The 18,124-nt window shown below is 38.2% G+C and overlaps 3 protein-coding genes across 3 annotated transcripts; 1 reads left to right on the forward strand and 2 right to left on the reverse strand.

Annotated features, from left to right (window-relative positions):
* Positions 1 to 849, reverse strand: LOC138305752 (uncharacterized). The gene has a single exon (XM_069246025.1). It carries the CDS (start codon positions 847 to 849, stop codon positions 1 to 3), a length of 849 nt encoding a protein of 282 aa, XP_069102126.1.
* Positions 850 to 3,234: 2,385 nt separating this feature from the next.
* LOC138306714 (zinc finger protein 235-like) lies at positions 3,235 to 6,615 on the reverse strand. The gene is made up of 2 exons (XM_069247176.1): positions 6,314 to 6,615; positions 3,235 to 4,976 (listed from the first exon to the last, which is right to left on the reverse strand). Exon 2 carries the CDS (start codon positions 4,802 to 4,804, stop codon positions 3,836 to 3,838), a length of 969 nt encoding a protein of 322 aa, XP_069103277.1. The 5' UTR covers positions 4,805 to 4,976; positions 6,314 to 6,615; the 3' UTR covers positions 3,235 to 3,835.
* A 1,352-nt stretch (positions 6,616 to 7,967) lies between these two features.
* Positions 7,968 to 18,124, forward strand: LOC138306703 (zinc finger protein 91-like). The gene is made up of 4 exons (XM_069247163.1): positions 7,968 to 8,013; positions 9,054 to 10,247; positions 17,208 to 18,006; positions 18,041 to 18,124. The coding sequence occupies exons 2-4, from the start codon at positions 9,184 to 9,186 to the stop codon at positions 18,107 to 18,109; spliced, it is 1,932 nt and encodes a 643-aa protein (XP_069103264.1). The 5' UTR covers positions 7,968 to 8,013; positions 9,054 to 9,183; the 3' UTR covers positions 18,110 to 18,124.

The raw sequence follows: 18,124 nt of genomic DNA on the forward strand, positions 1-18,124 counted from the left end.
TCATCCGAATACCTTAACCAGCATGAAGAGTATCCTCTGAATACCCTTGGCCAGCATGGAGAGTATTCTTTGGATATCCTTGGCCAGCATGGAGAGTATCCTTTGGATACCCTTGGCTATCAGGGAGAATATCCTCTGAATACCCTCAACAAGCATGAAGAGTATCCTCTGAATACCCTTGGCCAGCAAGGAGAGTATCTTTTGAATACCCTTGGACAGCATGGAGAGTATCCTTTGAATACCCTTGGCCAGCATGGAGAATATCCTCTGAATACCCTTAACCAGCATGGAGAGTATCCTCTGAATACCCTTGGCCAGCATGGAGAGTATCCTTTGGATACCCTTGGCCAGCATGGAGAGTATCCTCTGAATACCCTTAACCAGCATGAAGAGTATCCTCTGAATACCCTTGGCCAGCATGGAGAGTATCCTCTGAATACCCTTGACCAGCATGGAGAGTATCCTTTGAATACCCTTGGCCAGCATGGAGAGTATCCTCTGAATACCCTTAACCAGCATGGAGAGTATCCTTTGGATACCCTTGGCCAGCATGGAGAGTATCCTTTGAATACCCTTAACCAGCATGGAGAGTATCCTTTGAATACCCTTGGCCAGCATGGAGAGTATCCTCTGAATACCCTTGACCAGCATGGAGAGTATCATCTGAATACCCTTGACCAGCATGGAAAATATCCTCCGGCTACCCTTTACCAGCATGGCAAATATCCTCTGAATACCCTTGACCAGCATGGAGAGTATTCTTTGGATACCCTTGACCAGCATGGAAAATATCCTTTGAATACCCTTGCCCAGCATGGAGAGTATCCTCTGAATACCTTTGACCAACATGGAGGGTATCCTTTGGATAACCTTGACCAGCATGGAAAGTATCCTTTGAATACTCTTAACCAGCATGGAGAGTATCTTCTAGATACCCTTGGCTAACAGGGGGATTATCATCTGAATATTCTTGGCCAGCATGGAGGGTATCCTCTGAATACCCTTGGCCAGCAAGGAGAGTATCTTTTGAATACCCTTGGCCAGCATGGAGAGTATCCTCTGAATACCCTTAACCAGCATGGAGAGTATCCTTTTGATACCCCTGGCCAGCATGGAGAGTATCCTCTGAATACCCTTAACCAACATGGAGAGTATCCTTTGGATACCCCTGGCCAGCATGGAGAGTATCCTCTGAATACCTTTGGCCAGCATGGAGAGTATCCTTTGGATACCCTTAACCAGCATGAAGAGTATCCTTTGAATTCCCTTGGCCAGCATGGAGAGTATCATCTGAATACCCTTGACCAGCATGGAGAGTATCCTCTGAATACCCTTGACCAGCATGGAGAGTATCCTCTGGCTACCCTTTACCAGCATGGAGAGTATCCTCTGAATACCCTTGACCAGCATGGAGAGTATTCTCTGAATACCCTTGGCCAGCATGGAGAGTATCCTCTGAATACCCTTAACCAGCATGAAGAGTATCATCTGAATACCCTTGGCCAGCATGAAAAGTATACTTTGGATACCCTTAACCAGCATGGAGAGTATCATTTGAATACCCTTGGCCAGCATGGAGAGTATCCTCTGAATACCCTTAACCAGCATGGAGAGTATCCTTTGGATACCCTTAACCAGCACGTAGAGTATCCTCTGAATACCCTTAACCAGCATGGAGAGTATCCTTTGGATACCCTTAACCAGCATGGGGAGTATCCCCTGAATACCCTTGGCCAGCATGGAGAGTATCCTCTGAATATCCTTAACCAGCATGGGGAGAATCCCCTGAATACCCTTAACCAGCATGGAGAGTATCCTTTGGATACCCTTAACCAGCATGGGGAGTATCCCCTGAATACCCTTGGCCAGCATGGAGAGTATCCCCTGAATACCCTTGGCCAGCATGGAGAGTATCCTCTGAATACCCTTGGCCAGCATGGAGAGTATCCGTAGGATACCCTTGGCTATCAGGAAGAGTATCCTCTGAATACCCTTAACCAGCATGGAGAGTATCCTCTGAATATCATTGGCTAGCGAAGTTGCAGTCTTGGGGTACCAGGAAAATTTGTCAGGAAAAATATTGTTATTGGACGACAACTCAATAATAATAGTGATTTGGTGTGTTTACTTTTACATCCTATTTACAGCCAGGGTCACGGTAAAGTTGTTTCTTCGCAAAACGTCTTTCAATGATCCTGGCTGTTAATAGGACGTTAAACTAATAAACAAAACCAAATTCTTCGCTGTTTGACGTCATAATCACTAATTGTAAGTCAAATATCCAAAACAGAGATTTTAAGAAATATTCGGAAAAACAAGAAATAAATTAATTAAGTGATTAAAGTATGTCTGTATTCTGTAACATTTAGGATGGTAATTAATTTTGACGTATTGCATAAACAACAACAACAAAAAATGTGATACATACGATTTTACTTCAAAATAGACCGTTACAATATTTGATTTGGTTTTTTACCAGCTGATAATTTCAAAATTCATTGATATAAATCTATAATTTAAATAATCAATTAAGAAACTTGTTTTCACCAATGATTTTTGTTCGTTTCGTTGTAATGTTGTTTGAGAGACTCCACGCTATACTTTATCACTGGAACTCCCTTCTCGGACTTCATTCCTCATTCCTGGGTATGTAAAAGAGGCCTTAGTGCTAACAGCATCTCCATTACCAAATGTGTCAATATTTCTATTCTTAGCTCATCACTGACATTCTGGCGAGTTATCTGGATATTTTGAAAACACGTGTTTTCTCGCATTCAATCTCGTGTGATTCTACACATTACGCGAGTCTCGATCTCATTGACACTAGACTTCTGATTTGCTATGATAGTCATATTAGGACCATTCATTAATAGATAACGACTTTTACTACACAAGTCGTAACTGTTGTACATTGATTCCGTATGTGTTCTGTTAAATTCGTTATTATCAGATGGACATCTTGTATGTGTACCGATGTGTGTATGTAGGTCTCCCGACTGACTCCCTGTATGTGTACCGATGTGTGTATGTAGGTCTCACGACTGACTCCCTGTATGTGTACCGATGTGTGTATGTAGGTCTCCCGACTGACTCCCTGTATGTGTACCGATGTGTGTATGTAGGTCTCCCGACTGACTCCCTGTATGTGTACCGATGCGTGTATGTAGGTCTCCCGACTGACTCCCGACTGACTCCCTGTATGTGTACCGAGGTATGTATGTAGGTCTCCCGACTGACTCCCGGTATGTGTACCGAGGTATGTATGTAGGTCTCCCGACTGACTCCCTGTATGTGTACCGATGTGTGTATGTAGGTCTCACGACTGACTCCCTGTATGTGTACCGATGTGTGTATGTAGGTCTCCCGACTGACTCCCTGTATGTGTACCGATGTGTGTATGTAGGTCTCCCGACTGACTTCCTGTATGTGTACCGATGTGTGTATGTAGGTCTCCCGACTGACTCCCGGTATGTGTACCGATGACTCCTTTTAGGGTATATAGTGGAAAATATTGCTTACCATATATATATATTATCCCATTTGTTAGTGGTTTTTTTTGTTATTTTAAATGTGCCCTCAGGGTATCAGGCTGTCTGAATCTCTCAATAGTGTTTTGCCATGACGATGTAAAAAAGATTTCCTAACGAATCTTCTTGCACAGACATCACATGCTTCTCTCCTGTGTGTGTGTCAGGATATGTCTATGTATGTGACCTTTTTTTTTTTTACTAAACTCCTTACTACAGATATCGCATTTGTTTGGTTTCTACCCGGTATGTGTCCTGAGGTGTTTCTGTAGGTTCTATGCCGCATTAAACCTCTTACCACAGACATCTCATTTGTTTGATTTCTCTCCTGTATGTGTCCTGAGATGTGTCTGTAGGTGACCTCTCTGACTAAACCCCTTACCACAGACATCACATTTGTAAGGTTTATCTCCTGTATGTATCCTAAGGTGTGTCTTTAGGTTACCTGTCTGACTAAACCCCTTACCACAGACATCACATTTGTAAGGTTTCTCTCCTGTATGTGTCCTGAAGTGATAATGAAGGGAACTTGTCCGACTAAACCCCTTACCACAGACATCACATGCGTAAGGTTTCTCTCCTGTATGTGTCCTGATGTGATAATGAAGGGAACTTGTCTGACTAAACCCCTTACCACATACATCACATTTGTATGGTTTTTCTCCTGTATGTGTGCTGAGGTGCTTCTTTAGTGTACTAGACGCACTAAACCCCTTACCACAGACATCACATGTGTAAGGTTTCTCTCCTGTATGTGTCCTGAAGTGATATTGAAAGGAAGCTGTCTGAATAAACTCCTTACCACAGACATCACATTTGTATGGTTTTTCTCCTGTATGTGTCCTGAGGTGCTTCTTTAGTGTACCAGATGCACTAAACCCCTTACCACAGACATCACATTTGTATGGTTTTTCTCCTGTATGTGTCCTGAGGTGCTTCTTTAGTGTACCAGATGCACTAAACCCCTTACCACAGACATCACATTTGTATGGTTTCCCTCCTGTATGTATCCTGACGTGTCTCTGTAGGGGACCTGACTCACTAAACCCCTTTCGACAGATATCATGTTTGTAAGGTTTCTCTCCTGTATGTGTCATGATGTGTTTCTGTTGTTCCTGAGACTCGTTAAACCGTTTACCATGAATATCGCATATGTATGGCTTCTCTCCACTTTCGTCAAAATTCTTTGATCTATCCTCCATGGTTTTGTCATTATTATCACCTTGGAAAGACATCTCCGCTTCTGTTTGTGTTCCTGGTCTATCTGTAAATACCATCCAATAGACAGAGGGAAATGGTCTTTAAATATAGCCAGGTGGTCTTTATAAACAGGTTAATTATGTTCACCTTGGTTGTATGGGATAATGAAAAATTGCTTTATTAAGCAGGTGGTCTTTATACAGAGGTGGTCGCTAGGACAGGTTTTATTGTACTTCTGGTTTTATATTTCTGAAATAAAAAAATATATATATATAATAAGATATATTTAATAATAAGGTGAAAGTAGACTAATTTCGTATATTAGATAAGAGGTTCGCAAGGCCTGTATCGTTCAAGGATTGGTTCGGGTAAACCAAGTAATATTGCATTTGAATTTACAAGTGTCATCTTAGACTAGTAATGGTCTGATTGAAAAAAAAAATGAAAAAAATATATCATTAATATCTGGTTTGATATATTTTGTCTCTGCGACATGTCTGATTTCAACATTTAATGTTGAATATATATTGACCATTTTTAGGCGTTTTCGGGGTCTAGATAAAAAATCGGTAAATATTATACTCTACGTTGTACTATACAAGTAAAGGGTGGAAAGCTCCCCGACACAAAACTTCTAGTCCACCTAGCTATATGGTGGCTACAAATCATATTTCTATTGTACGTCTTCACAAAAACGGTTAGCACCGTTGGAAAGAGCGATTACTTTCCGTACACATTCATGATCCTATTTTATCTAGACCCCCAAAATGTCTAAAAATGGTCATGGGCACTGTGTAACTAATTCTCAGTTCTATGTGGACCTGAAACCTCTCTGACCGATCACGTTTGTTACTTCCGCTACGTAACGTAGTGCTACATGTATTCCGTCTCTGCATAACTATAGAGTTAGCTCCCTTGCTGGTAGGTATCGATTGTTACGTCATTATTTTGAGAGCGCAACTCACGTTGTTTTCTCAGAAAAATATGACGTTACACTCGCAAACACGTGACGTCACTGTCAATACCTACCCGCAAGGGTAGATAACTCTGTAATATGCAAATACAGAATACGTACGATTTCTGACCACATTATTTAACTCATTCTATACATTCAGCTACAAAACTATTTTCCCATCAGGATTTCAAATATTCATGCTTCATAAGATTGGTTCTTTGAAGAGTCAATACAATTATAATTCTCAATCATTCAATTAAAAATGATATGATTACATCTTTGAAAGTCTGTCGAGTTACATAATGTACTCAACAGATATTGTGTGGTTGCATTTTGTTTTTGTTTTGTATTCTGCAATTGTCTTTTTCTCTGTTTGTATGTCTCGTAACATTCTTTGAAAATGCATTAACAAATACACGATTTTTTTTAAATGACCCAATTACTTGCCTTAATATAAAATTATCAGTGGTCTAGCCTTAATTATAACATTTATTATGAAATAGTCAGTTTTCTTAAAGTTACATTATAACATTAATATGAAATTACTAGTTTTCGTATTGTTTTTAAGTTGTACATGTTCATGTATATATACATTTGTATGTACTATATATGGACTGACCACTTGTCTTACCTTTATGTAGTAAAGTAACATCAAAGATATCCGTTCATCCACGTCCTAAACTACACAATAGTGTAGATTAAATTTGTCTGTGACACGATATTACAATGTACATTGCTTATATTTCAGTCCAGTATGGCACGAGGTCTTCACGTATATTTAGAGTTGACAGACTACGGAGAACGCAAGATAATATAAGCAGTCTTCTTCAGAGTTTTACTCAATTATGTCAGGGTCATCTCCGAACACCAACTCTGGGCAGGGTAGGGTGTTTCATAGGGGTTAAGGTGTGTTGATAGGGAGTTATAGTCTATCTAAGAATTGTACTCAGTGCTCGATCACAGGTAAATCACAGGTAAATCAACTCACCTGGTAGGTGATAAGCAAATTGGTAACTATTAATTATAAACTGTTTATTATAAAACAGATTTAGATTAATATATGTGTACATGTAGACTTTGTGAATCATCTGTAGTAAACAGTTTTGCACGGGACCACACGATGCACTATACACAGGTATGAACTCGATGTAAGAGGCACCTGAGAGGTATACTCATTTTGTTTATTGTCGTAAACTTTAATTTGCGGCTTATAAGATACAAAGTACAATTTTAAAACATATTAAATAATTTAAACATGTACAGGAGAGTGATTTATACAATTAAACACAAACATGCATTAGCACACAATTATTATACATCATATATACTATACAGTTGCAGTGTATATTAATTAGATTGAGAACGTTTCTGGAATACAAGTTTTAAGAATTTTCCGAGATTATTTAAATCTTTAAAGGCCCACTACCTTTCCGGAGCAAAATTTAAAGGTTTCTTAAAAAACATTTATAACAAAAGAAAACATATATCGATGGCTTAAGATGAGGTTACAACACCGAACATATGCAAGATTTCCTGTCTAATATAAGATAACAGTGCAGATTCATTTCGCTGTTTTGCCGTCTGACGCAGTGATAGTCAACTACCGCGCGGCATTTAGGACGACGGCGGGAAACATAAAACGACCCGTGTTATGAAAATTAACATTTTATTTATTCTAATTAAATAGTTCTAAATGTGATGATAAGTGTGCTAGTAAACGTATAGTTAATAACTTTTCCAACTCTACAAAATTATTGATCTCGTTTTATATTCCTATTTTAAAAATTAAAAGCCGTTTCGGAAAGGTAGTGGCCCTTTAACATTATTGACGCTGAGTGATGTCGCTCGATCTTTTGTAGTTTTGGCGTAATTTTAAGTGCGTGTTTGAAGTCGTCAGAATGGAGTATACATGCAGTTCTACTGAAGTATTTTTTAGTGTTTTTATTTTGGAAAGAAGAACCAGTTTTATAAGGACGCACAATGTAAAACATTGAATAAATCTAAACATGTTCTAAATTTCCCCGTGGTGTCGCTGGGATTTACCTGGTGATCATCCGGGTACGCCGGTTATATACATTTTTAATATGTATTTTTGTCGAAATTGTACATATTTGAACAAAATTAAGTAAAGATAAATTCATAAGGATCATCGACGTTTAGTTTGTAGAGTATTCATAAAAACAAAATGGGAATTTAATAGATGTTCATACAGTAGTAACTTTAATTAATTGTTCCGGATACCTTGTAACAGTCCATTGGTTCTGTTATTAAACTACTTCCGGTTTGTTGTTTACTTCCTGCAAGCGTGTGAAAGGGTTTCGCTGGTGACAGGTAATTTTTTCAGTGTTTCCTAGTAGGCTAGTTAGAAAGTTACTGCTTTACATTTTGTCCCCTTTCTCTATTGAATAGTATTTTGAGTTTACGATCTTAAACTTTCTTTCTGTTCGGCAAACCAGCAAGACACACTACATTCACAAGAAGACCTACATCAGGTTGGCACTAATCCCTATTGAGATTCCTCCTCTAGACTCTTTTATATTCGGACGTTTGATAGATGTCTCTCGTCGGAATCCCTACTCGAGCCTTCTAAACTTTATTCTGGAAAATCAAGTCAGGTTGACCTACCTCTTGTAAGGGTGTATTACATAAATAATCCAACTGCAGTGGTTCCCATACTGGCACACATCGCTAGAGGAGATATTTTTCTCTCCATACGCACATATATTATTTAGTGACATGTATTAAAAACAAAGAACCATCCCATTTTGTAAACGATGTCTTGTTCCATCGCTACTTTGAGCAGCCATTTTGAAAGTCCCTCTCTGTCATGTGACCGCTATAGAGTTTCAATAAAATTCATTACCTGTATAACCTTATTCCATTCAATGTAATATGCATTATCTGGAACGCACTATAGTGGTCACATGATAAGATAAAGGGCCATCAATGTTGTTCAAATGAATGACCTTGACCTTCATTCAAGGTCACAGGTCAGATAGACTAAAATCTTTAAACAACTTTTCCTTATTGACCATAAAGCCTAGAGACCCGATATTGGGCCAGTGATATGCTGGGAAGAAGGGTTACCATTTTTTTTTCAAATGAATGACTTTCACCTTCATTCAAGGCACAGGTGTTAAATAGACTACAATATCTTAAACCAAGAAGTCTAGATCTAAGCATCTGATATTACCTTCGTCATTCATAGAAATTCTTATTGACTTTCTTATGACTTAAGTATGTACCATGATTTATATTACCAGATGGAAGCCGTGCGATTCTCACCCACTGGGCCCTTTTTCCAATGTGATTTGAACCTCTAATATACATCAATACATTGTCATTATTATATTATTCTTTTTTTTTTTCAGGCAAAAGAAACTCACCGATTTGGAGATAGGAAATACTGTACCAATGATGTTTAGTGGAAATCTACAGAAACACCTCAGAATACCTACAGGAGAACAATTGAACTAAGATTTAATTTAGACAAAAAGTTAAATGAATATGTCACATACAGAAGAGAAGCTGTACAGACTTGATGTCGGTGGTAAGAGTTTTGACATGGTACGGATTCTACAGGCACACCTCAGGATAAATACAGGAGAAAAACCTTTCAAATGTGATGTCTGTGGTAAGGGGTTTGGTGAGTCAGGTAACCTAAAGCAACATTCCAGGACACATACAGGAGAGAAACCTTACACATGTGATGTCTGTGGTAAAGGATTTACTATGGCACAAAGTCTACAGACACACCTCATGACACATACAGGAGAGAAACCTTACAAATGTGATGTATGTGGTAAGGGGTTTAGTGAGTCAGGTTTCCTTACAAAACACCTCAGGACACATGCAGCAGAAAAAGCTTACAAATGTGATGTATGTGGTAAGCGGTTTAATTCGAATGGATACCTTAAACAACACCTCAGGACACATACAGGAGAGAAACCTTACAAGTGTGATGTCTGTGGTAAAGGTTTCATTTGGTCAGGTAGCCTACGGAAACACCTCGGGACACATACAGGAGAGAGACCTTACACATGCGATATCTGTGGTAAAGGGTATATTGTTGAACAAAGTCTACAGAAACACTTCAGGACACATACAGGAGAGAAACCTTACAAATGTGATGTCTGTGGTAAGGGGTTTAGTGAGTCAGGTTCCCGTACAAAACACCTCAGAACACATACAGGAGAAAAACCGTACACATGTGATGTCTGTGATAAGAGGTTTCATGTGTGGCAAAGCCTACATACACACCTCAAGATACACACAGGAGAGAAACCGTTCAAATGTGAGGTTTGTGGTAAGGGGTTTAGGGGGTCAGGTGACCTACAGAAACATCACAGGACACATACAGGAGAGAAACCCTACAAATGTGAAATCTGTGGTAAGGGGTTTAGTCAGACACAAGCCCTAAAGACACACCTCAGGATACATTCAGGAGAGAGACCTTACAAATGTGATGTCTGTGGTAAGGGGTTTAGTCAGGCACAAACCCTAAAGACACACCTCAGAATACATTCAGGAGAGAAACCTTATAAATGTGATGTCTGTGGTAAGGAGTTTAGTGAGTCAGGTTCCCTTAAAAAACACCTCAGGATACATTCAGGAGAGAAACGGTACATATGTGAATTCTGTGGTAAGGGGTTTAGTGGGTCAGGTACCCTAAAGACGCACCTCAGGACACATACAGGAGAAAAACCTTAAAAGAGGTTCCCTACAAAATCAATCAGAACATTTACAGGCCGTAAACGTTATATATATGGTTATTTGTCGGAAAGAAATTCTACATACACACATCAGGACACATACAGGAGAAATCAAAGTACTTGAAGTACTGATAGGCTTTACCATTGATATATTATAAATGCATTGCATGGAAGGAAATTTGTATTCTGTAGTGTATTTTCAGGTTTTACAAGACGTCACTTAATTAAAGTCATAAATAACAAAGCTGTGCGCTTCGTTGTTATATTTTCCGGAAATTGTATAAACCGAGACTTTGATGAGACTTCGCTGGCACGAGACCTCGGGACCGCACCGAGACTTTCAGTTTTCTACCGGGCCTTGAGAGGTGAGGAGTGAGTTTTGAATCCTACAATATATGTAGTTGTTTTATATCTGTCGCCCATCTTTTCACGAATTTGCTGTCAGAATGGAAATGCATTAACATTACTGTGTGTGTATTTTTCGCTGTCAGTCGATATTTTTGCTATATTTTTGAGTTTGAAATACTGGTGAATTTGTGCAATGTTTGACTTGGCATGTCTCCCTTTTAGACAGGTTTCGATATAATGATTAATAGTCTTCACTCCTATGTTGAGAGCCGTTGGTAGGCTGGAAAAGAGTGGGAGCCACCTGTATTGAGTTTCGGGGTTAACCGTTAAGGTGATATTTTGTGAATCTTCGCTGGAGAACGGTGTTTGTGAAATTGGAGGTTGAACTATCGATAATCTGCCCGGTAGGTAGCGCTACGTGCTCGGTCTATCATTGTTGCGTAGGTGATAATTACAATATTGGAGACATGAGATTGGCCATAGCAGCAAAACTGTCCACTACACACTACTTCCCACTGAGCCACGCGGGTATTTTCTTGTTGTTGTTGACTTTATATATGTTAAACGTTAATAAACTGTAAAATGAAGTTGATGTCGTCCATTATCCATGCTCACCAGTACCTGTGAACATCATATATAGCAAGACATAGAAATCTGCAAGCTAACGCGGCAGTCGAACCAAGGGCAAAACAAATTAATTGTATCATATATGATATTCTACTCTATGTTAATGACTACGGTCTTAGCAAACAAGTCGTGACACATATGTGCTGTAACTGGTGGAAAATTTTGACATGCTTTTTAAAAAAAAATGAATTGTAAAAATCATTGAAATAACATTTATTTAACAGTAATATGATTGTTTGATTGCATTTATTGGAGATTTCTCGTTTCTAGTTTCTAGTTCAAAGTAAAACATAATTAGGATACGAGTGAACATTTGAATTTCCCGCTTCAGCCATTTAACCTCAACAGCTAAGTTCAGTGTGATAAAATTTGGTCACTATAAAATTTGAACAGACATCAAAATTTCTACGTTTTTCAAAAGCTTTTCAGTTTACTTTCAATTATCCAGACTTTTAAAAGATTTTGTTTTTATAGTTTCATAACTAAACTGGTTTAATCAACTACAGTGTTAATTTTCTCACGCGGACTAACATGGCGTCAGTAAACAAGACTCACATCCATTTATATAGATATTACTACACCAAGTCTAGGCTGCATTTATTTGCCCATAATGCAGATCAGTGGCAAAATATAAATATTAAGCCATAGAAACATAACACCCACTTTATGCGCAGTAAACTTCTTGTTTTGATGCCTTATATATGTTCAGATGGAAACATCTCCGCAGAAATAATTTGATAATTACTAATTATAGCACTGTAGAAATGTGACATGAAATTTACATAGCCTATTACTGTACATCTTGACTTCATGGTGTGACCGTTTGTACTCATTTTCACTGCACTGTAAATGCAATATAATTATTTTTTGCAAGTACTGCCAAAAACATTTTCGTAACCTTTTAAAAAACATGGAAACATCTCCGCAGAAATAATTTGATAATTACTAATTATAGCACTGTAGAAATGTGACATGAAATTTACATAGCCTATACTGTACATCTTGACTTCATGGTGTGACCGTTTGTACTCATTTCACTGCACTGTAAATGCAATATAATTATTTTTGCAAGTACTGCCAAAAACATTTTCGTAACCTTTTTTTGTACTTGTAAAATTAAAACCCGTGTATTTTAGTATTCACAAAATGATGGTAATTTTTATGGGGATTAAAACATTAAAAGACAATCTTGATCATGAGTATGAAAATTACGTCACGTGTAACTTTTAAGAGTTAAAGAATGATTTTTGGAAAAAAAAATGTTTAAGGCTATATTGCATGCTAATTACACTGTGACGATATATCAACTTAAATATTTGATATTTAAACATTGAAGTGTAACATGATTATTTAGCTCCCCAAAATCATGTGTCAGGCTATAAGAGAGCCGAAATTAGGGATCATATATTCCTGGTTTTGAATAAAGCACCTTCAATCATCGCCATGGAACCGTTCAACTTATAAAAAATCAACAACGAACAAAACTTCAAAGTTCTCCTTGAACATCAAGAAAGTTCAGCAGGTACAAGACATCGGACGACGACATCGTTGCCTGTACGATCTGGGCCGGGATGATACAAAGTAGCAATTATTCCTGCGTGGGATGGGCTGATAGTATCCGGGCCGGGCTCGCTGTCTGGACAGTTCAAAGATCGGAAAATAAGATTTATGAACAAACATGAAGATGGAATTCCTTTCCTTGGAAAACTAATTCATCACAAGTTGATCATCGGTGACGTCATCGACGAGGAAAAATCCACACATCAGAGTAGAATCAAAGTCAATAAAGGCATAACGGTAAAAATGCAGCAATGACATGCATTATAAATGTCACCACGAATACGTAATCATCATTCAAGGAATATAGAATCCAATGATATAAAAGTGACCTGAAGTCCACAATATACAATACAGTTTCCCGCCACAAAGCACATGGTACGGGAACAATGTCTGTCTGGCCGGCAAGCCAAGACCCGACGAGTACCGAGACTCGCCGGCCACACGGGTGAACGCAATCAAAAAGTTACATACTGCTGATTGTAGTCACCGAATCAGGATTCTCCACCATGTTGTGTGATTGAGAGGTTGGTATTGGGGAAACTCGCCAGATAAACGATCACACGTCTTTTTCGTTCCAAGTCTATCTTTATTCTCTCAAAACGTAGAGATTCAGCAAAGGGGAATAACCCATATACAGTAAGGGTTATGATTATCTCCCTTAGACCATACAGTGTGTAAACTAGCTACACCCATATAACCATATACACAACAGCCATGTTCAAAATAAAATGTGTCACTTGAATGCCCCACACACGTGTATGGATGAAGACTAACTGGCAACAACATTTTAGCGATGTCTATATAGGTTTTATGAATACTTACTGTATATCTATGATAAAGGTTCCTAAATAACAGGAATGTTATCATTTCTAAGCATTTTATTGTGTGCTCTTGTCGGTAATTCCCATCTGCCACAAAACGAAAGTAGCGATCGAAAGCACCGTCCGCCATTTTGTGTACGCATGGTAAACAAACAGGCTAGCATGAAATGCCAAAATTCCGTGAAACTGACATATTTAACCAATGTTTGATACTTCTGGTGCATACATTTCTTCATAATTATGTAATTTCAACACTTACTTGACTTCAAAATGTATGTTGGTTATAGTAAGTTTCAGAAAAATATGATGACTATAGTCTGTTTCAGAAAAAACATCTAAAAATGGTCTCAAATAACGGCGCCCCCTTTGGTCATTTACCCGCGCCCGGCGCCATCATTAGGGAAAATACGGTACATTGGGCTTTTCTGGCATATATCACAGTAAAACCAACTAATCTAATGTCTATTAACTGGCTTTGTTTCCAAAATATGTGCAAATTTTAATATACTTTTAAGACTGCATTGTCCCTTTAATACCTAAACTGTAAGTATATATATATATACATCAATATCTTATCTCTGTTACAGCTATAAGTATTGATATTATTACATTTTTCCTTCCGCATTCATCTGACATCGGAAGCTGCATCAAAGAAATAAGCCTTCGGAAATGAGTCAACTTTCAGCAAAATAACGTCCTTTAAAAAACAACTGAATAGTCGACTCTCATATTATGGGAGTACTAGCTAGAAAACATAACATTTAAAACAAGACTGTATTTATTTGTTTCTGATATTTACAAATTAGTTACTCATGAAATGATTTTTTTATACATGTATATAATTTTAGGTAAAGCCTATCTGAGAGTGCAGCAGTTAATCCGTTCTTATTTTTAATTGTTGGGTTTTAAACTGTTACCAAATAGAAATATACAATTGTTAGGAAAGCAGATCAAATGAGATGCCAGGTACATACATGGTAAATAAACAACAAATTTCTAACGGCGAGAGAGTTATATCCCCTGACCCAACGATTGAACTCAAATATTCTTAATGTTATTTATTTTGGTCTTATTGCTTGTTGTGTGCATTGACTTACTGTACTGCTAGAAACCATTTTAGCTCACCTGAAGAGCCGGTGAGCGTCTGTCCATCCGTCATCCTCTGTCAACATTTCCTTTAAAACAAGTTACTCGTCATAGACTTCTGCTGGATTCAAACCAAATTCTGGAATATCTACCAACTCATACTGGTATGAAGGGCTACCAAGTTTGTTCAAATGAATGACCTTGACCTTCATTGAACGTCACATGAGTCAAAATAGCTAACATCTTTTAAACGACTTCTTGTGAATAACTTAGAGTCCTAAAGACCTGATATTTGATCTGTGATATGCTGGCATTAAGGGCTTCCAAGTTTGACATTGTTCAAATGAGTGACCTTCACCTTCATTTAAGGTCACAGGGGTCAACTAGGCTAAAAAATTTAAACAATTTCTTGTGAATAACTTAAGAGCCTAAAGAGCTGATAATGGCATTGACCATTATTCAAGGTCACAGGGGTTAAAATATGTTATAATGATTAAACACACAACTTAAAGATGCTCCACCACAGACAAATGGTATTTTTTAACTATCAAAAACAGGAGCAGGCGATTTAGTATTTTTAGCCCTCCATCTGTTTCCCTAGGGCCCTAGTTGTGCATATTGTATTTTGGGACCAATCGGTCAACAAAATGGCCGCCAGGCAGCCATCTTGGATTTTGATAGTTAAAGTTTGTTACCGCTATTTCTCAGAATGTACTGAAGGGATCTTTCTCAAATTCACATGTAAGTTCCCCTAGGGGCCTAGTTGTGCATATTGCATTTTGGGACCAATCGGTTAACAAGATGGCCGACAGGCCGCCATCTTGGATTTTGATAGTTTTAAGTTTGTTACCGCTATTTCTCAGAAAGTTCCGAAAGAATTCTTCTCAAATTTCATGTACAGGTTCCCCTAGGGCCCTAGTTGTGCATATTGCATTTTGAGACCAATCGGTGAACAAGATGGCCGACAGAACGCCATCTTGGATTTTGATAGTTGAAACTTGTTACCACTATTTCTTAGAAAATACTGAAGGGATCTGTCTCAAATTTCATGTGCAAGTTCCCCTTAAGGTTCCTGGTTATGCATATTGCATTTTGGTACTGATTGGTGAACAAGAAGGCCGACAGGACTCCATCTTGGATTTTGGCAATTAAAGTTTTTTTCCACTATGTCTAAGAATGTACTGAAGGGATCTGTCTCAAATTGTATGTGCAGGTTCTTCTAGGGGTCTAGTTGTGCATATTTCATTTTGGTACCGATTGGTGAACAAGATGGCCGACAGGACGCCATCTTGGATTTTGACAATTAAAGTTTTTTCCGCTATGTCTAAGAATGTACTGAAGGGATCTGTCTCAAATTGTATGTGCAGGTTCTTCTAGGGGTCTAATTGTGCATATTGCATTTTAGGACCGATCGGTGAACAAGATGGCCGACAGGTAGCCATCTTGGATTTTAATAATTGAAGTTTGTTACTGTTATATATCTCAGAAAGTAGTCAAAGTATCTTTCTCAAATTTCATGTGTAGTAATATGTAGTAAAAGCTTGAAAAGCAGAGAAAAGATCCCTCTTTCCTTTGTCAGACAAAGATCGTTCTTAGGTGGGCGCCAAGATCCCTCTGGGATCTCTTGTTATTCAGTTACAAAAGTTACTTACTTAACACCCTTAATTACCACCATTGAAAAGTTTGAGCTTCTAATTTTACTTCAAGTTATATACAGATATGGAAAATAATTAATTGCATCCCGAAAAAATTACTTGGTACTATATCCTATTGGAATGAATTACTGATTGCGCATGCACCAAAGGCGAAATAAATTATTTTATATTATTTTTTGTGTTAATTAGACATTTATATACACATTTAAACACCAATTATTGTTCAAATGACTAATATCATTTATGCTCTGTCAGTGGTGGAGCATCTTTAATGTGTATTTCAATGTATATTGTGTTAACAGTCAGATGACCGTTAATTAAGAAAGATCCATGGGGCCTCTTGTTTTTTATGCTTACAGTTTTTCCAATGTGATTTGAACCTCTAAAATACATCATTGTCATATCATTAATATATTATTCTTTTTTTTTTCAGACAAAAGAAAGTCACCGATTAGGAGATACGATAATCCATACAATGTACCAATGAGGTTTAGTGTGTGTGGCAATCTACAGGGACGCCTCAGAATACACACAGGGGAACAATCTAATAAAGATTCAGTTTAGACATAAAGTTAAATGAACATGTCACATACAGAAGAGAAGCTGTACAGACTTGAAGTCGGTGGTAAGAGTTTTGACATGGTACATATTCTACAGACACAACTCAGGATACATACAGGAGAGAAACCTTACAACTGTGATGTATATGGTATCAGATTTAATGTGGCTCAAAGCCTTCAGACGCACATTAGGACACATCCTAAAGGAGAGAAGCCTTACAAATGTGATGTTTGCGGTAAGGGGTTTAGTGTGGCACAAAGCCTACAGAATCACCTCAGGACACATACAGTAGATAAACTTTACAAATGTGATGTCTGTGGTAAGGGGTTTAGTACAAATAGTTCCCTACAGAGACACTGCATGATACATACAGGAGAGAGACCTTACAAATGTGATGTCTGTGGTAAGGGGTTTAGTGAGTCAGGTGACCTAAAGAAACACATCAGGACACATACAGGAGAGAAACCTTACAAATGTGATGTCTGTGGTAAGGGGTTTAGTCAGGCAGGTACCCTAAAGAAACACCTCAACACACATACAGGAGAGAAACCTTATATATGTGATGTCTGTGGTAAGGGGTTTAATGCAGGAGCAAGTCTACAGACACACCTCAGGACACATACAGGAGAGAAACCTTACAAATGTGATGTCTGTGGTAAGGGGTTTAGTATGGCACAAAGCCTTAAGAAACACATCAGGACACATACAGTAGATAAACTTTACAAATGTGATGTCTGTGGTAAGGGGTTTAGTACAAATAGTTCCCTACAGAGACACTGCATGATACATACAGGAGAGAGACCTTACAAATGTGATGTCTGTGGTAAGGGATTTAGTGAGTCAGGTGACCTAAAGAAACACATCAGGACACATACAGGAGAGAAACCTTACAAATGTGATGTCTGTGGTAAGGGGTTTAGTCAGGCAGGTACCCTAAAGAAACAAGGAGTAAATGTGTCTGTGGTAAGGGGTTTAACAAAACCTACAGAGACACCTCAGGACACATACAGGAGAGAAACTTTATAAATGTGATGTCTGTGGTAAGGGGTTTTGGTGAGAAATGTCACCTAAA

Source organism: Argopecten irradians, chromosome 13, assembly GCF_041381155.1.
Source record: "Argopecten irradians isolate NY chromosome 13, Ai_NY, whole genome shotgun sequence".
NCBI classification, from domain to species: domain Eukaryota; kingdom Metazoa; phylum Mollusca; class Bivalvia; order Pectinida; family Pectinidae; genus Argopecten; species Argopecten irradians.

Coding starts and splice junctions, on each gene's coding strand:
- LOC138305752 (XM_069246025.1), bottom strand. CDS start 849: ATGTTGGTCAAAGGTATTCAGAGGATACTCTCCATGCTGGGCAAGGGT.
- LOC138306714 (XM_069247176.1), bottom strand. CDS start 4,804: ATGGTATTTACAGATAGACCAGGAACACAAACAGAAGCGGAGATGTCT.
- LOC138306703 (XM_069247163.1), top strand. CDS start 9,184: ATGAATATGTCACATACAGAAGAGAAGCTGTACAGACTTGATGTCGGT. Junction 10,248..17,207: donor TGTGATGTCTGTGGTAAGGA/GTTTAGTGAGTC, acceptor ATATGGTATCAG/ATTTAATGTGGCTCAAAGCC. Junction 18,007..18,040: donor TAAAGAAACAAGGAGTAAAT/GTGTCTGTGGTA, acceptor CAAAACCTACAG/AGACACCTCAGGACACATAC.